At 36.1% G+C, this 22,894-nt stretch overlaps 1 protein-coding gene across 2 annotated transcripts in view; it reads right to left on the minus strand.

Annotated features, from left to right (window-relative positions):
• Positions 1 to 926: 926 nt before the first annotated feature.
• The window catches only part of ATP1B3 (ATPase Na+/K+ transporting subunit beta 3), a 60,177-nt gene continuing 38,209 nt past the window's right edge, over positions 927 to 22,894 (minus strand). For both annotated transcript variants that reach the window (XM_037843652.1, XM_037843643.1), the window contains 5 exons: positions 16,329 to 16,436; positions 9,454 to 9,638; positions 8,037 to 8,087; positions 3,866 to 3,952; positions 927 to 1,626 (listed from right to left, as the gene is read on the minus strand). In XM_037843652.1, the coding sequence (XP_037699580.1) occupies positions 1,456 to 1,626; positions 3,866 to 3,952; positions 8,037 to 8,087; positions 9,454 to 9,638; positions 16,329 to 16,436 (602 nt within the window). In that variant the 3' untranslated portion in view covers positions 927 to 1,455. The remainder of the gene's footprint in view (positions 1,627 to 3,865; positions 3,953 to 8,036; positions 8,088 to 9,453; positions 9,639 to 16,328; positions 16,437 to 22,894) is intronic.

A 22,894-nucleotide genomic window follows, 5' to 3' on the forward strand; every position in this document is an offset into this window, starting at 1 on the left:
GCAGTCCATGGCCTTTCTCCAGCATCACAGCACTTCTTATCTTTGTCACACTCCTAAAAGAGTGTGAAGAGGACAACTAAAGCCCAGAAAAGGTTTGCTTAATTAACAACCTGAGGAATTGTTTTAGTCAGTTGCAAATAAGACTTATGAAATTCTGTTATCACTATTATCTGAGAAACAAAGCAACCAGTAGAGCTCCTAACTGGGGCCCAGCACCCCTACCAAGGCACAGAGGGTGCCACTAGGCCACCAAGGTGCAGACCTGGCCACCATCTCTGCACAGCCTCATCCAGACAAGACAGCCGACAAGGCCACCCAGAGTACTCACGCTTTCTCCAACCATCCCAGCTTGCATCAACACACAAGGTGAGTATCTGCTTTCCCTTTTAAAAAAAATTAGAAAAGTAACTAAACATAGGGTTTAAAAAAACACAGACCATAGGGAAGCACACCTGTCTCAGAAGAGAAAGCAGCACACATTATGACAAAAATCATATTAAGAATATACTATGACTGAAAGAAGTATTTCATGACACTAACCAAAGAATGCTTAAATAAAACTATTGTTCGGTTTGAAGCTTTCAATAAGTTCCAAGTTTTTGTATTTCATAACCTGTATTTTTATCAGAGTCCAGTCTGCTAGAGAAAAGCAGTAACAGGATTTCACAAACTAACCTATGATTTAAAGTTTATGATTTAATTTCATAAAAGTTAGATGCATATTTATACTAGCTAAACTAAAATTGCTATGTTCCATCTATGGTTTAAAATACTCAAAGTAATCTGTAAGAGATGTAGTTCCAGCATTAAAAATAACCTCATCAGTTTTTGTTTTTTTACATTTTACATCAAAAAGTTTGTGCTCTTAATTAAAAAAGATCCAGACTAATTCGACATGTAAAAATAATTTTACAAAAGTCCAAGAAAACACTTTCAAATCAATTTTTATTTTCTTTTTTCCTCCTCAACATACAGAACCTCAAGATCTCACACAACCACATTTATTGCAGCTATAAAGTCACTTGATGTTGATCAGGTACCATTTATTCTTTTATCATTTTATCCCTAAAACTTGTTGGCATCAAAATGCAACAGTTAACCAGTGTTAAATCCATAAAATATTTACAGAGCACAGCACATTAAGCTTTAGACACCTGGCAATGAAACCACATAAAAACAGGACAAGACCCCCATTCTACATGTTCTGAATCAGGTATTTACCAGTCCCCAACATAGCGTCTGTACACTGGTTCAAAGGGCAGCAGAGGCCACAGGCAGTTATTCGGAGGACACTGAACATTACGATCTGGAAGCACGTTATGATGTTACCCCAGTGTCATGTGCCACCCCACCTTTCTCCAAGGTGGTGTCATAACTCTAGAACGGCAGGTCCAACTGTTACAAAATGAAGACAGGACAACACGAAATTTACTCTGTGGAAATATCCTACTAATACTATGCATTCACTGTGATTTTGAACACAACTCGTCCCAGAAACTTGTCGCGATCATCCTGGCTTTTTAGGTTGGGTGACCCATCAATCTTGCACTCAACTGTCGTCTCTTTCTTGGTACTGTTAGAGCTAAAAACTGGCTGGACAGCAACTACTGGCTGTAAATATCCCACCTGGCAAATAAAGGAAAATAAATTAATACAAATGCTGTAACAACTTCACTTACACTTTTATCTCAGGGGTTGGCTGATTCTGTAAATTAAAAAAAAAAAAGAAAAGAAAAAAAAAGCCAAGATTTTAACTTATTAATCAGATCTGTTACATTCTGTTTTCTACTTCACTTACTTTTTAAAATTACCTTTTATTTTGAACTATTTTCCAACTTACAGGATTAACTGCAAAAATAACACAAAACCCATAGAGACTGCACTATCCCCCAACCTCCACCTAGATATCCAAACTGCCAACATTTAACATTTTGCCACATTTGTCGTATCATTCTACTACATTTGCTTCTTTTGTTATTGTTTTTGAAGCTAGAAATTTAATTCATTACTTTTCATACTTTCATTTTCATTGATAAGAGTACTCCACGGCTTTGAATTTTCCACTGAAATTTGCTTTAAATGTACCTCATAGATTGTGACTGTGTTTTCATTATTTTCTAGACAGTCTATAATCTTGGTTTTAATTTCCCCTTTCATTCAAGAGTTGTCTGAATAATTTTTTGTTTTTTTTTTAATTTTTCCAAATGGAAGGGTCTTTATTTTATTTCCAGCTTTACTGCATTGTGTCAGAAAGTACTGTTTACAATATATTTCTACCTGATATAACTTAAGAATGTTTCCCTGTGACCTAGTATTCTCTGTGACCTAACGTATGATAAATTTTTGTGTCTGCTCCATGTGTGTTTTAGAAGGATATGTATTCTCTATCATCAGGGAACAATGTTTGATAAATATTCATAAGACCTATATTGTGATTAAGTTAGGTCTCCTGCATCCTTACTTGTAGTTGCTATGTAACTTGGTGCATATATATTCATAATTGTTTTAGCTTCACTGTAATATCTAAATACAATTCTTCACAAAAAGGAACCAGAGATGATTCCAGGGCTGGGATAGGGAGATTACAAGATGAAACTGAAACATCTTGTGATGTCAAAAAGTAAGAAAGTGCTCAAAGAATTACAGAAACATGTTAGAAGAACATGGCAGCCAGCAGGAAGGTCTCTACTGGCCAAATCTGGGACAATTTGGACATCAAAATAAATAATGATTATAATAGCTAAAGCTTTAGGAGAAAGTCTGAAACAGGATATTTATATACCCTCAAAGTATGACGATACTGATTACCAAGGAGGAAACCAAGCCAGCAACACCTTATCAAGTGATGAAGGTTAGCATCACCATTAATGGGACCAATCAATACCCATGTACCTCCTGATAAGATATTCTGAGGATATATTTCTTTTGAGACATTCCTGACAAAAAATGCACAATCTAAATTTAGTCATGAAACATCAAACTCAAATTGAGAAACATAAACAAAATTTTAAAAAGTCCTGTACTCATTTTTGAAGAGCACAAAGGCATGAAACAAAGACAGGCTGAAGAACTGTTCCAGAATAAAGGCAGCTAAATCCGTAATATTGTGATATTCTGGCAAAGGAAAAAACTGTCTTTGCTTTTGTTATAAAGGACATTATTGTGAAAACTGGTAAAATTTGAACAAGGTCTGAAGACTGGATGATAGTATTGCATCAATGTTAATTTCCTTTAATTATACTATGGTTATATAAGATAATGTCCTTACTTTTAGGAAATGCACACTTAAGCATTTATGTAAAGAGGTACCATGTTTGTAACTTATTCTCAAATCATTCCAAAAAATACACACACACATGAAGAATCACAAGCTGACAGGGTTAATAAGGTAAAATATTAACATTTGGGAAACCTGGGTGAAGGGTCTGCAGAAATTCTTTGTACTATTCTTCACCACTTTACTCTTAATTCTGAAATAATTTCCAAATAAAGTTTTATAAGTATATACAGTATGACCCTAATTTTTTTTATAAAATGTTATAGTTATCTTTGAGTAATGTGTTTTTTTATTTCTTTAGTACTTTTCTACATTTCCTAAATAAGCATACACCACTTTTGTAATGAAAGAAAAAATGGTATTTTAAAAATAATCAACCTTTAATTTATTTGCTTGGGTTTTGTGTTCTATAGTATAGATGTGGGATTTCCATATGCCATCAAACACAGTTTTTAAAAACCAGGAGAGATGATGTACAAGTTACACAGGGAATATGTCTATCTACTCCAAATGTCATATGATATTTTAATACAGATGTGCCAGTTTCCTAAAAGATGCATTATTTTTTAAGAACTTCTAAATACTTACATGCAATTTTTTTCCATAATATGGAAAATATTTTAAGTCTACAATTCCATTGTGAGGATAAGTTGATAAAACTGCAGTTTTTCCGTCCTAAAGTTGAAAGCAAAAGAAACCCTTGTAAGTCCAAAGAAAGAGGGGAGAGAGTGTTAAAAAAAGTATTTATTTATATGAAAGCAGTATCAATTACTTATGAATCATATGGGGAAATTACAATGCTGCTACAACTATATTAATTGCAAACATATTTCTGAAAAGAGACACACTCATCTTGACTGTAAATATTACATAATTCAACTCTTTGACACAAACAACCTTGACTTTTCTCACATTTCCTGATAAGCTCTGTACCCTTTTCCATGAGTCTGCACTGCCTGTAAAATCCTACCTACCCTCTCCATTGTCCACAGACGCGTGCCAGCATGTTTAGGACTAATGTTTTCCTGAAAAGAACAAATTATTTTGTTTCCAGACTGGAAAGCAACAGTCACCACAGTTACCAATCTAGAATGTAGCACACTCAGGCCCGGGAGGCAGCAGGTTGGAGAGTTTCATGTGATTAATAATGATGGTAACTAAACCCAGAATGGGGAACTATGATGCCACTGACAGAGCTTCTTCTATGAATGAAATTTAGGGTACTGGAAGCAAAAATTTCTTAACCAATTTAAATGCCTCATTTCCCATTAATAACTGTACGAACATACGTAAATCATTAAGTACTGTGCCATCTACTAGAATTTATATCCCAGTATTTACAAAATAAACATTATAAATTCACAATTTAATCAGCAGCATGTAAAATCCAATTCATCCATGCTACTATTTATCTGTATTATTCTTCTTAATAAAAATAAGCGGTTTATGAAAATTCTCTTGCAACACATTCCAAAAAGGATTAATTCTAATAACTGTAACCATAACATATACTGAAAAAACAGCAAATAGACTACAGTGAATTAAAGTCAGTGGTAGGTTAACAGAGCATTAATTAAAGTAAAACATTACTAAAAACAAATTGTTGATTTGGATAAACTAATTTCTATCTTTGAAAGCACATGCAAAACAGTATAGCAAAAATAAGAATCTAATCTAAGGAGAAATCCTACTCAATGGCTATTTAATTTCACTATCCTGAGGTGGCACATGTGCGTGCAGGGGAGTGAGAAATAAACTGGACAAGACAGCACAAAGCACAGAGTGATGACACTCCCACAGAAAAGATAAGTTCTAATGACCCACATCAAAGATACATGGACAAAACAGGAGATAACAAGGCTAAAAGAAGGTGCAGAAACGATTTTTCAATCACTATTCAACACCACCTTACATGTGCACGCCTTTAAAGTTTTTATTCTAATATTGCATTTCTATGAGAGAAAAATTCATCCCTTTGAGATGAGTGCTTTTATGCATTAACTACTTTTTATTTAATTTTTTTCCCTAATATTTAGCTTAATTCATAGAAACACATGGAGATACTCCCCAAAGTGAAAAACTTTTCTCTTGATAATGGAATCCAAGATAACTTAATTTCCTCTTACTTTCTACACTGTTTGATTTAAAATTAAAGAAGCCATTTGCCATTTTTACAGAAACAAACTACTTTCAGAAGAAAAAAACCCAATCTAGTCTCCTTCCCAATGTAGTACGAGTTATAATTTATTGAGCACTTCTACATTTATTTCCTGCCAGACACCACACTTAACTTATATTTACCTCATTTTGGCCTAACAATCTTAGGTAGACAGGAACAACTGCAGAGAAACTGAACTGAGGCCCAGAGTTAAGGTCAAGTGTCCAAGATCACCCACATATGATAAAACTCTTAAACTGCTATTTTAGTTTGTGCCTAAACCATTTGCTTGGCAAGCTTTTTCTTAAAATTACAGTTTATACCTTCTGCAATAATAAACATTCCAAAATTGTGAAATATTGAAATGCATATCTAAATAATGATGAGATACTTTTGGATGAAGCATACATAATTTTCTAAGTAGATAAATGGCATCATATTGGAAACTAAGTAACTCCAAGAGTCTATTATCTGTCACTAAACTCCAGTGAAACCAAAGTTTAAAATTAATGTATTTTGTTTCTATGATCATCACCTATAATAGATTTTTAAATTTCCTTTTTTTTCTAAATTTCCTAAAATGAACATGATTCATTTTCATAATGTAAAAACTGAAAAAACTATAATGAAATAAATATAAATATTACTTCTTTCACAGAATCATCCTTTTATTTAATATGAACTAAAAGGCCATCTCTAAGAGCATGTTCTGCGACCACTGAAAGAACACCTGATACAGACAAATCTAATGGGAAATAGCAATTATGATTATGTACAGTAAATGCTTCTCTCCCTTCTACAGGGCCACAGCTGGTTACTCATTTGTGTATAGAGCAGGAGTGAAATGTAAAATTTTACGAACGTTTCTTCAAATTTTCTGTTTTCTAAAATTATATAGAAAAAAAATTCCACAACTAAATAAATAAAAGCCCCACATATTTTGATTATTCTATGTACTTTACACATTACTCTTCAGGGCAAAAGGGACAGAAAGCTCAACTCCTAACCAAGAACTGTATTTTTCATAAACATTTCCCAAACTATTTGGAAGCAAAGGATACTTAACAAAGAGAAAAATTCATTTAAAACCTTAAAGGAAGAGTTTCTGTAGAGCTGTATTTTATACCAGCGAAAGACTTACAAAATTGAAACCTTAGGAAAGAGGTTTAAAGTGTTTTTGCGCTTCACGGCCTGGATGTGTGTGTTTTCCTTTCTTGGTGGTGTTGGCCTCACAGACCCCACCATTCCAAGCTTATCTATGGAGTCCACTCACAACCCAAGGCAAAAGCTACTGTGAAATTACACTTCTACCTAGCTGAAGCCCAGCATCCAAACCTCAGGTATTTTCTACTAGGAAAGACTTGCAAGCCCTGAGCATCATAACGAGTTACAAAAATTTTTTTTCTAAATGTACCTTGTAGTCTTAAGTTCTTTTGTGGTTCACTAATTTTTAAAAGGATTTATTTATCAAGGGAAGCTCAGCATAGATGCAGCATCCAGTTTTAAGAGAGATCCTGGCTTTTCCCCCCAAGTTTCCTGCTGAGCTGACTGGAGCATAAGGGGATAAAGCTAACAGCCTATTATCATACATATGTACCCCACCCCACACAAGAAACACAAATCCCCTGGGCTCATTAATCTAAATAACGAATAAAGAAATAAAGATCACCAAAAGGAGAATTCTCAAAACATGGGCCCCAGACCCGCAACATCAGCTCACCTAGCAACCCGTGAGGAAGGCATACTTTGGGCCTCACCCCAGATGTACTGAGTCAGCAACTGAGGGGATGGGACCCGGCGATCTGTATTTCAACAACCCCTTTAGGTGATTCTGATATATGATCAAGTTTGAAAACCACTGAGCAAGAAGTTTCTGTCCAAATAAGAAATCCAATTGTGGCTAAAAACAATTACAATATTTTTTGCAGCCAACTTTAAAAGTAATTTCAACATAACATCTCAAGTAGATTTGGAATGTTTAACAGAATGATAAAATTAAGTTTATAACTCAACAATTTCTCCTCAGAACTCTTACCCATCATTTACATATTTGTCTTAGTTGCATTTGCAGCATGGAGAGAAAACAAAACAAGTTATGAGATGAAAACTGCACAGCACTCTGGAAAAAAATAGAGATGGGGAGAAAAATAATGCCTCTACCTCAAGGAAATGTACCATATTTCAATGAATCTCAGATGCCACTGATGGTTAGCACACCAACTTATGTACGATTAAGAAAGAAAAAAGTCTTATGATGCCACTATTAAGACACCATCAATTATAAAGCCAATCCCAATTTCAGAGGTATTAAGCTACCAAAAAAAAAAAAAGTGAATCTTGAATTGATACAATTTGCTATATGTATATGTAAAGGCAATGTATACGAAATCAAATAGACATGAAAAACAAAGTTTTTTGAATTAAAATTAACAAAGAGGGAAGGGCTACTTCAAAAAAGTTTGGTGGAATTATATTCTCCTAACAATAGCACTAGAGAGGACTTATTAAAAAAATGACTAAACTCATTAGACTTTTAAAATATTTTTAAGAAGTACCAAAGATTTAACAGAAGAGCTACTTTTTAAAAAAAATATTACTAACCTTAGGAACACACATTATCCTTGGTTCTCCTTCAGGCTTTAATCCAATTATCTAAGGTTAAGAAATATTGATTAATTTAAACACCACATAAAAATATAGGAGATCTCCTCTTCTGTCGGGGAGAAACAGAACTGGAGGGATAGAGATTAATACTAACTCTATGTTAACTCTGTTACATCTAGCTTTTTTTTTTTTTTTTAGGGGATTATGCCTGGCTTTTATATATATATATATACACATGCACATACACCTACATACATAATCGCATTACTGTAATAGGCAATTTAGAAAACAAATCAGTTACCAAAGAATTGATCAAAACACACCATCAAAACAAGAAACAAGCAAAACCCCTCAAATTTTATTATTTATATGAACAGATCATTAAATGTAAATAATAGGAGTTTCAGAAGCATAGTGTAATAATGAACTGTTCTTGAAAATATTTTAGGTCACTATCCCTAACATATGTACTTCTCCACATCCTCAACAGAGATTTATCATATTTCATATCTAACAGTTTCCCAAAATGCCATTTGAGTAGAATCCCATTTTCAGACTATCACCACAATATTCCATTCTATGTAACATGTCTACACCTGCTTATAATTACTTTGTCTTCCAAGTAAATGACCAGGAATGACTTTGTTCTTCAAGGGAGACCTTGCAGGCCTCAACAGCATAACTATCAGAATACAACCCTGAATCACAACATTCATAAGCAAGGCATGGGGGTTAGGGATCACTACCTTGTACTAGGAAAGCATCTTTTTTTGCAAAATACTTCTAATTTGTTATTACCTACACATACAGAAACATTAGCTTTTTAATTTGCTAATGGCTATACAATTCAGGTACCCCTTCTGTATCATAGCAAAAGGCTAGTATTTTAGTTTCAACTGGAACACCCCACTGAGCTAATCAGTATGTGATTTTATTTGTATTTCTATTATTTAATTATATATATATATAAATAAAACTATGCATTACTACTAACTAGTTCAGAAAAAGTTAAACCAAAACTATAGAGTCATATGGAATTTTAAATTACCACACAAGATCCAAAGACGAGCACTGCACATCAACAAAACCATGCTTCAGGTGTGACGACCAGTGCCCCTGCCCCTTCAAGCATCAATCTATGCAGAAATGCATGTAGCTATTTCCAAAAGGAAAAAGCTTAAGTTACCTAGCTCCCTGATGCATCAATAATTTATGAACCAATCTTCTTTTTTCAAGTATTAACTCTTTTTGAAAGATCAATAAGTATCATTGCTATTCTGTTTAAGCAAGCAAATCACAAATAAGATAACAATAAGGAAGGTAATGACTCAACCAAAATGATCTACAAAAGGTTGTCAGTTTCTTAACAGGGGATATTTTAAAAATCAGCTACAGCAGGAAATTATGTACGTACTCTGTTCATTTTCACAAGAACACAAGGTTTTCCTTTGGAATAGCCAAAATCAGGGTCTCTCATACCACTGCATTCTTCAAGTAAGTGAACAGGAAACTGACATGCATGATAATCTGGGCCCTTCTGTTCAAAAAGTGCTCCATCAGGACAGACTGTGAGATTCTTCTGTTCTTCTAAATCATATGCTAAAAAGGAAACAACATATGTGTGCATAGATCAACCAAAACAAAAGAAAATTAAACCAACCAAGAACATATCATCCTTTGGATAATGTTCCTCAAAGGCAGAACAGCAATGCTAATTACCAGTTAACTTTAAACAGCTGTCTAGCACCTCTAAAATGTACTGCATTTCAACTATCATACAACTGCATCACAGATCAATCTCTTTTGTCACCAATGGGTGGCTATGGCCATGGCTATCGCACTCATCTTCCTAATGCCTTAATCATGTGCGAGGCCCAAAAGACACAAGAGTGAGGACGTAAAGAAGCATTGCTGCTGCCCTAATGGAGCTTACAGTCTGGTGGCAAAGAAGACAGTAAGTAAGTATAAAACCATGGCTGTAAGGATAGTAAGACATATAGTGCTATTGACAGCATATACTAAGGGGGCCACAACTGAGTTGGGGGCTAAAGGGTGTAAAGGGTGTGAGTTAACTAGGCTGGGAAGAAGCACATAAGATAAAGGAAGGTAGAAGCGAGACCACAGAGTCTAACAGGCCATGTTGAAGAATTTCAGGAGGAGTGTGTGTATGTTGGGGTGGGGGTGGGGTGGGGGATGTGTTCTTCCAAAGAGCAATGGTAATACACTAAAATGTTTTAAACCAGGGAAGTGGCACAGTGGGTATGATCACACTTAAGTCTTGAAAAGTTAACTCTGACAGAAATGTGGAGAACATCCATAAGGGGAGAGGAAAGGACACCAGGAAACGAGTTAGGAGACTTATATTAAAGCAGCCCAGGCGGGATGATGGTAACTTAGAAAAGGGTGTTCTTAGCAGAGATGAAAGGAACTAGATGGATTCAAAAGCTCTAAAGGAGTAAAAGAGTTAGAACTTGGACATGGGGAAAAGGGGAGGAGAGGAGAAGGAGTGAACGTGCAATGGATGTACAGCTATGTGCCCTGCACTTGGCACAGTGTTAGGCACGTGTGGCACAGCAGTGAACAAGCCTGACTGGTCCCTGCCCTCAAAGAAAGACCATTGGTATATGGGGATATATGATACAGAAAAGGGCACCTGAAGTGAATTCAACTAAAGCAGGAACCAAATTTTCATAGTAAATGCTTTTAAAAGAAAAGTTTGACTCTTTACCCCCCCCAAAAAATATATTCCTTGTCAAAATTTTTGGTTTCATCTTATATTCATCAAAATTTAAGTTATCATGGGAACCATGCACTCATTTAAGAGCAAAGAATGAAACAGGTCTTCGGCAGGGCAGGTAAAAACCACTATGACTTGATAACGGGCTAGATACAAAGATTAAAGGGAGAGAAGATGTAAAGAATGATTCCCAGACTCCTGTGCAGTCAGTGACAGGTGGTAGCATTCATTTACTGAGCAACCCAATACAGGGGACATGCCAGTACCAACGCTCATATTGTGTGTTTAGAGCAACAGATCATGAGCTATATTTGGGCCAACTGAGTCTGAGTGGCTTGGCTTAATCGAAACTTAAAAATAGGTGGAAAAGAATCAGCCTGCAAAATGAGACCAGCAAGTCATCACCAGAAAGACAGAAAGAAAATCAGGAATATAGTGTCACAGTCAAAGAAAGGGCGTTTCCAAAAGGAAGGGGTTGTTAGTAGTGCTGCTACTGAGAGGTCACTTTAGACAACTTCTGCATTTAGAAACATGGCAACATTAATGCTTCACTAAGCTTTTTCAGAGGAGTGATCAGGCTGAAAGCCAGGCTGCACAGGGAAAGAGAACAGCAGGTAAGGAAATGAAGGGAAAGCCAAGAACTTGGCTTGGCTTCTAGTTCTAGGATACTGAACATAAAAAAGTCTTTTCTACCTCCCCAAATACATTAAAATGAGTATAACAGAATTCAAGTTAAATCCAAAACAATGAAGAGAATGGGCAAAGGGCCATCAGCAAAAACAGAACTGAACTCGTTTCTGGAAGAGAGCATAACATGAGACAACAGAAGCCAAAGAAGGAGCTAACCTACCCTGTAGACTATCAAAGAGACTCAGACATTAAAAAATAGGTACAGTGGAGGAAAGAGGATAGCTCATTATACTCAACAATAAAAAGAAAACTGACTCAATTAAAAAATGGCCCAAGGGTTTGAATAAACATTTCTCCAAAGAAGATAAACAAATGGCCAATAAGCACATGAAAAGATGAACAACATCATTAGTCATTAGGGATATGCAATCCAAAACCACAATGAGATGCCACTTCATAGCCCTTAGGATAGTTCTTTTTAAAAAAAAAAGAAGAAAGAAAGAAAGAAAAAACACAACAATAACAACTGTTAGTGAAACTGTGGAAAAACTGGATCGCTCATACATTGCTGGTGGGACTGTAAAACAGTACAACTGCTATGGAAAACAGTTTGGTGGTTTCTCGAAAAGTTAAACATGGAATTACATCATCCAGCAATTCCACTTATAGGTATAACCCAAGGGAAATGAAAACCTATATCCACGCAAAAACTTGTCCATGAATGTTCACATCAGCATTATACGCAATAGCTAAAAAGTAAGAACAAGCCCAAGCATTCTTCAACTGATGACTGGATAAACAGAATGTGGTACATCCATACAACAGAACATTCAGCCATAAAAAGGAACGAAGAACTGAAAAATGCTACAACATGGATGAACCTTGAAAACATGCTGACTGAAAGACAGACGTAAGAGGCCAAATATTGATGAGTCTGTAGGAAATGTCCAGAATAGGTAAATCCATAAAGAAAGAAAGAAGTTTAGTGGTTGTCAGGGGCAGGGAAGAGAGTGACTGCTAACAAGTATAAGGTTTCTTTTTGGGGTGATAAAAATGTTCTAGAATTAAATATGCTGATAGTTGCACAACAACCTTGTGAATACACTAAGAACCACCGAACTGTATACTTTTAAAAGTAAGAATTTAAAGGTCTGTGAATTATATCTTATTATTTTTTTTTAACTGGGAGGCAGAAGGGGAGGAACCACAGGAATTAACTGAAAGTGTGTAGATAGAACAATCAACCCCTCTCCCAACCTAGGCACAAAATACCCATCAGATGACATGCACTAACCACAGGGAGGAGAGAAGGAGAATAGGAAATATTTTTCCTAAAGAAATAAAATATTGTTAGTGAAAAACTACCACAGCTTGAGAAGGTGGCACCGCAGAGTCAAACTATCATCCTGACAGCAAACAGATTGCAGTGGCTGGCTCTCAGCATATCCAATCTAAGGCAAAGCCCACAGCTCCACCACATGTGCCTATACAAAAACAGCTCAACAAACTTTTTTTTGCCACTTGTTCTTAAATATGACAGAGTAACAAAAGAGTCCCATATATCTAAGGAAAGCCCAAAAGAAGAAAAAGACCAAGATAAACAGAAAAAAATAACCCTAAAGAAAGACATAGTACAAACAGAATAAAACTTAAAAATAAATTCTATTATATATCCACAGAAAAAGAGAAGACACTGTATCTTTTAACCAGACAATATACCTTCTATCCATAAAAAAAGGTCTAAAGAATTAACAGTGACAGCTGAAAGTTAAAAACAAAACAAAACAAAAAAATCAGTTAAGAGATTTGAAAGTTAAAGTAAATCCCCCAGAAAGTATAATAAAGGAAAGCAGACAATGAGAGAAAAACAGTGGGTTCAAGACTCAGCTAAACAGAGTAATTCTGGAAAGAGACCCAGAATACTGAGTTGAGGAAATTATCAATGTAATAATAGAACACAGTTTCCCCAAACGATCTGTTTTCATCCTGAAAGACTTCATCAAGTTCCCAGCAAAATGATATTTCAGAGACTGAATCCCAGACACAGAAATTTCAGGACCCCAAGGAAACAAAGGAAATTGTAAAAAGCTTACAGAGGAGAATATAGGCAAATAGAAAGGAACTGGAATTCTGTATCTAGCTAAACTATCAACTCTAAAAGCAGAATAAAGACAAGTTAAGAAATGAAAGGGTTCAAAATTTACATTCCATGCCTCTTTTCTTACATAGTTACTTGAAGATATACAATATCAAAACTAGGGAGTAAAGTAAGAAAGAAAGAAGGCAGAGGAGCTGAGAATGGAGGAACTATAAAAAGTCCCCAAATGACAGCTGGGTAGAAGGCCTGAACGGTCACCAGTGTGGCCTGCATCAAGAGGGGAAGGGCTCTAGCAAAGAGTTTTCCAGAAAAAAGGGACTAAAGAGAGGAGCTCAAATGATGGCACACAAATAAGAGAGTCAGAAGATAATATCTATAGATGATACAGTAAGATACAAAGGGTAAGTATAAAGAGGGAGCCAATAATGGAACTGAAAACAGTGATTTAATTATACTGAGAAAAGGAAGATCTTAGGTGAGTGAGTTAAGTCCTCCTCTAGCACAGCAGCAAGTTAAAGACAATACATAAAAATGATAAGAACCAACAGAAAAAAAGATACAGAAGAAAAATACCAGAGTAAGTTCAAAAGCATGAAGTTATTTCTTGTTGAAACTGTATCTAGAATCAGACTCTTTCCCACCATCTCCACTGCTTCCTTCTTTGCCAGGCCACCATCACCGGCATCTGGATTTACTGGAAGTCTCCTAACTGGGCTCCCTGCTTCCCCTTCCCTCTCGAAAAGCAGCCTGTGTGATCCTTTAAAAACCTGAGTTAGATCCTATTATCCTCTGCTTAAAAACTTCCGTCCTGGTCACTGTAAAAGCCAACAAACTTTGTTAACAATGGTCTATGAGGATCTGCACAGTCTGGTCCTCCTTTAACTCCCTGACCTCAGGCTTTTACTCCCCCACTGGCCCGCTCCACGGAGCCCCTCCAGCTTCCTCGGCTGCACACAGAACACGAGACATGTAGAGCCTTAGGGCCTTTGCACTGACTGCTTCATCTGCTGCATATTTCTACCACTAACTCCCTTATCTCCTTCAGATCTTGCCTCAAATGACCCTTTTTCAATGAGGCCTTCCCGAACAACCCTATTTAAAATTTCAACCCTTCCCAACTCTATCTCCCTTCCCTGCTCATTTTCCTCCACAGCACTTACTATCTTCTAATGTGCAACTAGACAACAAACTCAATAAACACAGATATTTTTCTTTTGTTCACTGCACCTGGGTCCCCAGCACCTAGATGAGTGCTTGACACAAAGATGGCCCTCAAAAAAATAATTGTTGGATAAATTAATAGGATTGCACTGAGAAAGGAATAGGGCAGAGAACTGCTGTTTTCACACACACCCTTCCTTACTATTTGATTTTTAAACCATATATATAGATTATACTTTCCCAAAAATATCTTTAAATTACTTAAATAATAAATATATATTTAACTGTCAAGGGAAAGAAACTTAGAGGTTTCTAAAACAGTGAGGGGGCAAGTAGTCCAGGTGACCTCAGATGCCAAGGCCAGCTCCTCCTATCAGGGCAGGAGTAACATCGGCAGGATCGGTGGACATCAGTGTGTGTGACTGCTCTGAGGATTATTCTCGTGAAGCAGGAAACCAGGTTATGTGAAGAAAGTGAGTGCAGAGAGTGGGGAGAAAAAGGTAAGGGGTAGAGGAATGAGTACAGGTTTGAAATAATTCTTTCTGGGAATTGTCAGAAAAACTCGATAGGTTTACCCAGTAGTAAAGCAGACCCATCTGAGGGAGGTGATCGAGTATCCACAGTGCTAATTAGTGCTACTGAATGTCCTTTCAGCATCATCTGGCTGCTGCGATCAGGGGCAGGCCAGAGAAAGAGAGCTGGTTTAATCCAGGGGCGGAGTTCTCCCACAAGTGTATAACAAACAGATTGAGAAGCAAAGGATTTTGGAGGGCTGGCAAAAGTAAAAATGGAACTAAAAACTATGGGACCTAATAAACTAGATGAGAAAGGAAGTTGAATGTAGAGTCTGGGATAAAGTTAAAAAAAAAAAGTCAGCTAACTGAAGTCCCAATAGGAAGAACAATGGAAGAAAAGTTAAACAAGCAAACTAGATGAGGAAAGCCTCAATCAGTGATTCTGGCAACAGAGTGCTGGAATGGTAACACGTTCTAGGGAGCCACAGTACGAGTGACTGGAGAGGAGAAGTGGCTGTTAATTTGTTAATACCATGGAGTAAGCCAAGCAAAACCTGAGGAAAAAAATTGAGCTAGAGTGGCTATCAGAGAGCATTACAAACTGGTAACTCTGAAAATCTTGCAACTGACAGATATTTCACATTTTATGTAAAGGTGCTTATTCTAACAAAATAGAATGACAAGCGATTACACTACTTTTAGCACCTGGAAGCACAGCTGAGTACATAATTCCAAAACCAACCCTGGGTATGTAACATACAAAAGAACAACAATTTTCTATATTTTAAAAGGATAAACACCACTCCCAATCCCTAACACAAACACTATAAAAGATCCACCAAAAAATCAAACACATTTACTTTTAGGGTAATTGGAAACGAACTTACTCAGTGTACTTATTATAGGTAGATGAAAAACCAAATCAACTGTTCATTAGACTTATGTCCCTATGTTTTTCCATAAATTAGAATACTCTCACAACTAATTATAAAATATACTTGCAACTCCTTTCAGTTGTCTGTATTTAACAGGAAAAAAAAAGGTAAAACAAACTCTAAGAATGATGTTTCTAAAAGCAATCATAATTTAGTGCTACTATCTGTAATAACTAAAATCTTTTACCTTCTCTAGTAAGAAAATATACTTACGCTTTAGAAAATTAGTTAGATCTTCAACGTATGCTTTATAGGAACCTGAATCAGACAAACTGATTGTATATTCCAACGCAGTAAATGGTTTTGGAAAAACCATAAGTCCTATCAAAAGATAAAGAAAAAAAGGGGGAAATTATGAAATTTCTCCTTATTACTGTTGTCCCTAAAGAACAGATCACAGTACATTACATGGAAAATTGTGTTCACAGGCATGCTGAAATTATCAATACTATCCAATTATGACATATAAACATATAAAGTGAAAGAGAATTCCCAATCTTCAAAATTGCCTCAGAATTTGAATTGCCAATATAGAAAACCTCCCCTTAATTTGATCAGCAATAATTAATTATAATCATACTGTTCCTTATTTAAAAAAAAAAAGTGCAAGTTTTATTTTGTACATTTTACATTCATTTTTCTACTAAATACTATTTTTAAGTTTTGCCAATATGCATTATCTGAAGAAAAATTTTACCAAACCGAACTATAAGAGTTCTTGCCATTCAAATTATAAGTGTGGAAACTTTCATAAAGACAAGCTTAATTTTTTCAATAAGAGGCCTATACATTTTTTTTTAATTGTAGTGGCATATGTAACAAAATTTGACATTTTAACCATTAAATGTAGAAATTCAGTGGCATTACTTTTACCATGTTGTCCTATCATCTACACCATCCATTATCAAAATATTTTTCTTACCCAAAACAGAAACTCTTTACCCATTAAGCAGTAACGCCCCATTTCTCCTGTCTCTAGTCCCTGGTAACCACTAATCTACTTTCTGTCTCCATGAATTTGCTTATTCTAGGTATTTCATATAAGTGGAATCACACAATAATTGTCCTTTTGTATCTGGATTACTTTACTTGCATAATGTTTTAAAGGTTCATCTATGTTCTTGTTTGTATCAACATTTCTATTTAAGTCTGAATAATATTCCACTGTATGTATATACCACATGTTATTCATCCTCTCATCTGTTGCCTGACCTTGGGTTGTCTCCACCTTTTGGCTATTGTGAATAACACTGAAGATGAGCACTGGTGCACAATATCTGTATGAGTTCCTGCTTATAATTCTTTGGTTTGCACAACTATCTGTTTGAGTCCCTGCTTATAATTCTTTGGGTTATATATATCTTAGAGCAGAATTGATGGGTCACATGGTAGTTCTATGTTTAATTTTTTAAGGAACTGCCAAACTGTTTTCTACAGCAGCTATGTTATTTTACCTTATAGCCATCTGTAAACAAAGATTCCAATTTCTGTACATCTTTTCATTTTTAAAAAATGGCTAAACAAGTGGGTGTAAAGCAGAATCTTATTGTGGTTTTGATTTGTATCCCCCTAATGACTAATGATATTGAGCATCTTTTCATGTGTTCATTGGCCATTTGTATATCTTCTTTAAAGAAATGTCTATTCAAGTCCTTGGCCCATTTTTTTTTTTTTTTTGTAATTCAGTTTTGAGATATATTCACATATCATACAATCATTTATAGCATAAAATCAACTTCACAGTACCATCATATAGTTGTGCTCTGAACATTTTCCTTATAACAAAAAGGTAAAAATACGAATAAAAAATAAAAGTAAAAAAGAACACCCAAATCATCCACCCCCACCCTATTTTTAATTTAGTCTTTGTCCCTATTTTTCCATTCATCTATCCATACACTGGATAAAAGGGAGTGTGATCCACAAGGCTTTCACAGTCACACTGTCACACCTTGTAAGCTACATTGTTATACAATTGTCTTCAAGAGTCAAGGCCACTGGGTTGCAATTTGATAGTTTCAGGTATTTACTTCTAGCTATTCCAATGAATTAAAACCTAAAAAGGGTTATCTATATAGTGCGTAAGAGTGCCCACCAGAGTGACCTCTAGACTCCATTTGGAATCTCTCAGCCACTGAAACTTTATTTTGTTTCATTTCGCATCCTCCTTTTGGTCAAGAAGATGTTCTCAATCCCACAATGTTGGTTCCAGATTCATCCCTGGGAGTCATATCCTGCACTGCCAGGGAGATTTACACCCCTGGGAGTCAGGTCCCACATAGGGGGGAGGGCAGTGGGTTCACCTGCTGAGTTGGGTTAGCTAGAGAGAGAGGGCTTGGCACATTTTTTTTTTTTTTTAATTCAGTTTTATTGAAATATATTCACAAACCATACAGTCATCCATGGTATACAATCAACTGTTCACAGTATGATCATATAGTTATGCGTTCATCACCACAATCTATTTCTGAACATTTTCCTTACATCAGAAAGAATCAGAATAAGAATAAAAAATAAAAGTGAAAAGAGAATACCCAAACCATCCCCCCATCCCACCCTATTTGTCATTTAGTTTTTACTCCCATTTTTCTACTGATTTTTTTTCAATTTTTTAACTTTGTTTATCAAAAAATTAAAAACAAACAGGCAAACAACAACCAAAAAAACCCCACATTTCAAACAAAGCAATGGATTAAGGAAAACAAATAACCTAAAATAACTACTTTGCTTCCAATATGTTCCTACCATACCCCAAGAAAATTAATAAACCATGTCCAAATAGAGGAGTAAGAAAAACAAATAATCTAAAATAACTACATTGCTTCCAACATGTTCCTTCCATACCCCAGAAAATTAACAACCCCTAAGAAAACAAAGGAATAAGAGAAAAAAAAAACCTAAAATAACTCTATTGCTTCCAACATGATCTTACTATATCCAAGAAAGTTTACAAACCATAATCATTCCTGAGCATTCCCATAACATTGAGATTACCCTCCACAGTTTATCTGTTCTTATTAGATTATCATTCCCCCTCCACTAATTGGTATCTCTAGGTCCCCTACATTCTACAGTATAAAACATTGTACATTTTTCACAGAATTCACATTAGTGGTAACATACAATATCTCTCTTTTTGTGCCTGGCTTATTTTGCTCAGCATTATGTCTTTTTTTTTTTTTTTTTTTTTTTTAATCTTCATTTTATTGAGATATATTCGTATACCACGCAGTCATACAAAACAAATCGTACTTTCGATTGTTCACAGTACAATTACATAGTTGTACATTCATCACCCAAATCAATCCCTGACACCTTCATTAGCACACACACAAGAATAACAAGAATAATAATCAGAGTGAAAAAGAGCAATTGAAGTAAAAAAGAACACTGGGTACCTTTGTCTGTTTGTTTCCTTCCCCTATTTTTCTACTCATCCATCCATAAACTAGACAAAGTGGAGTGTAGTCCTTATGGCTTTCCCAATCCCCTTGTCACCCCTCATAAGCTACATTTCTATACAACTGTCTTCGAGATTCATGTGTTCTGGGTTGTAGTTTGATAGTTTCAGGTATCCACCACCAGCTACCCCAATTCTTTAGAACCTAAAAAGGGTTGTCTAAAGTGTGAGTAAGAGTGCCCACCAGAGTGACCTCTCGGCTCCTTTTGGATTCTCTCTGCCACTGAAGCTTATTTCATTTCCTTTCACATCCCCCTTTTGGTCAAGAAGATGTTCTCCGTCCCACGATGCCGGGTCTACATTCCTCCCCGGGAGTCATATTCCACGTTGCCAGGGAGATTCACTCCCCTGGGTGTTTGATCCCACGTAGGGGGGAGGGCAGTGATTTCACCTTTCAAGTTGGCTTAGCTAGAGAGACAGGGCCACATCTGAGCAACAAAGAGGCATTCGGGAGGAGGCTCTTAGGCACAACCATAGGGAGGCCTAGCCTCTCCTTTGCAGCAACCGTCTTCCCAATGGTAAAACCTGTGGTAGAGGGCTGAACCCATCAAACCACCAGTCCCCTATGTCTGTGGTCATGTTAGCAACCATGGAGGTGGGGTAGGCCAATACCCCTGCATTCTCCACAGGCTCCTCAAGGGGGCACTACATCTTTTTTTTTTTTTCCTTGTTTTTTTTTTTTTTTTTAACTTTCCCTTCTTTTTTAAATCAACTGTATGAAAAAAAAGTTAAAAAGAAAACAAACATACAATAAAAGAACATTTCAAAGAGACCATAACAAGGGACTAAGAAAAAGACAACTAACCTAAGATAACTGCTTAACTTCCAACATGTTCCTACTTTACCCCAAGAAAGTTACCTAATATAGCAACCTTTCTGTGAACTTGCTCCTACTATATCCATCAGAAATTCACAGACCATAGTCATTCCTGGGCATCCCCAGAACGTTAAATAGCTTATCTGTTCTTCTTGGATTATTGTTCCCCCTTCCTTAATTGCTCTCTATTGCTAGTTCCCCTACATTCTACATTATAAGCCATTTGTTTTACATTTTTCAAAGTTCACATTAGTGGTAGCATATAATATTTCTCTTTTTGTGCCTGGCTTATTTCGCTTAGCATTATGTCTTCAAGGTTCATCCATGTTGTCATATGTTTCACGAGATCGTTCCTTCTTACTGCTGCGTAGTATTCCATCGTGTGTATATACCACATTTTATTTATCCACTCATCTGTTGAAGGACATTTGCGTTGTTTCCATCTTTTGGCAATTGTGAATAATGCTGCTATGAACATTGGCGTGCAGATATCTGTTCGTGTCACTGCTTTCCGATCTTCCGGGTATATACCGAGAAGTGCAATCGCTGGATCAAATGGTAACTCTATATCTAGTTTTCTAAGGAACTGCCAGACTGACTTCCAGAGTGGCTGAACCGTTATACAGTCCCACCAACAGTGAATAAGAGTCCCAATTTCTCCACATCCCCTCCAGCATTTGTAGTTTCCTGTTTGTTTAATGGCAGCCATTCTAACCGGTGTTAGATGGTATCTCATTGTGGTCTTAATTTGCATCTCTCCAATAGCTAGTGAAGCTGAACATTTTTTCATGTGTTTCTTGGCCATTTGTATTTCCTCTTCAGAGAACTGTCTTTTCATATCTTTTGCCCATTTTATAATTGGGCCGACTGTACTATTGTCATTGAGTTGTAGGATTTCTTTATATATGCAAGATATCAGTCTTTTGTCAGATACATGGTTTCCAAAACTTTTTTCCCATTGAGTTGGCTGCCTCTTTACCTTTTTGAGAAATTCCTTTGAGGTGCAGAAACTTCTAAGCTTGAGGAGTTCCCATTTATCTATTTTCTCTTTTGTTGCTTGTGCTTTGGGTGTAAAGTCTAGGAAGTGGCCGCCTAATACAAGGTCTTGAAGATGTTTTCCTACATTATCTTCTAGGAGTTTTATGGTACTTTCTTTTATATTGAGATCTTTGGTCCATTTGGAGTTAATTTTTGTGTAGGGGGTGAGGTAGGGGTCCTCTTTCATTCTTTTGGATATGGATATCCAACTCTCCCAGCCCCATTTGTTGAAAAGACCATTATGACTCAGTTCAGTGACTTTGGGGGCCTTATCAAAGATCAGTTGGCCATAGATCTGAGGGTCTATCTCTGAATTCTCAATTCAATTCCATTGATCTATAGGTCTATCTTTGTGCCAGTACCATGCTGTTTTGGCAACTGTGGCTTTATAATAAGCTTCAAAGTCAGGGAGTGTAAGTCCTCCCACTTCGTTTTTCTTTTTTAGAGTGTCTTTAGCAATTCGAGGCATCTTCCCTTTCCAAATAAATTTAATAACTAGCTTTTCCAAGTCTGCAAAGTAGGTTGTTGGAATTTTGATTGGGATTGCATTGAATCTGTAGATGAGTTTGGGTAGAACTGACATCTTAATGACATTTAGTCTTCCTATCCATGAACATGGAATATTTTTCCATCTTTTAAGGTCCCCTTCTATTTCTTTTAGTAGAGTTATGTAGTTTTCTTTGTATAGGTCTTTTACATCTTTGGTTAAGTTTATTCCTAGGTACTTGATTTTTTTAGTTGCTATTGAAAATGGTATCTTTTTCCTGAGTGTCTCTTCAGTTTGTTCATTTCTAGCATATAGAAACATTACGGACTTATGTGCATTAACCTTGTATCCCGCTACTTTGCTAAATTTGTTTATTAGCTCTAGTAGCTGCATCGTCGATTTCTCAGGGTTTTCTAGATATAAGATCATATCATCTGCAAACAATGACAGTTTTACTTCTTCTTTTCCAATTTGGATGCCTTTTATTTCTTTGTCTTGCCGGATTGCCCTGGCTAGCACTTCCAGCACAATGTTGAATAACAGTGGTGACAGCGGGCATCCTTGTCTTGTTCCTGATCTTAGAGGGAAGGCTTTCAGTCTCTCACCATTGAGTACTATGCTGGCTGTGGGTTTTTCATATATGCTCTTTATCATGTTGAGGAAGTTTCCCTCAATTCCTACCTTTTGAAGTGTTTTTATCAAAAACGGATGTTGGATTTTGTCAAATGCTTTTTCAGCATCTATTGAGATGATCAGTTGATTTTTCCCTTTTGACTTGTTAATGTGTTGTAATACACTGATTGATTTTCTTATGTTGAACCATCCTTGCATGCCTGGAATGAACCCCACTTGGTCATGGTGTATGATTTTTTTAATGTGTCTTTGGATTCGATTTGCAAGTATTTTGTTGAGGATTTTTGCATCTATATTCATTAGGGAGATTGGCCGGTAGTTTTCCTTTTTTGTAACATCTTTGC

Source organism: Choloepus didactylus, chromosome 1 (genome assembly GCF_015220235.1).
Source record: "Choloepus didactylus isolate mChoDid1 chromosome 1, mChoDid1.pri, whole genome shotgun sequence".
Classification (NCBI taxonomy): domain Eukaryota; kingdom Metazoa; phylum Chordata; class Mammalia; order Pilosa; family Megalonychidae; genus Choloepus; species Choloepus didactylus.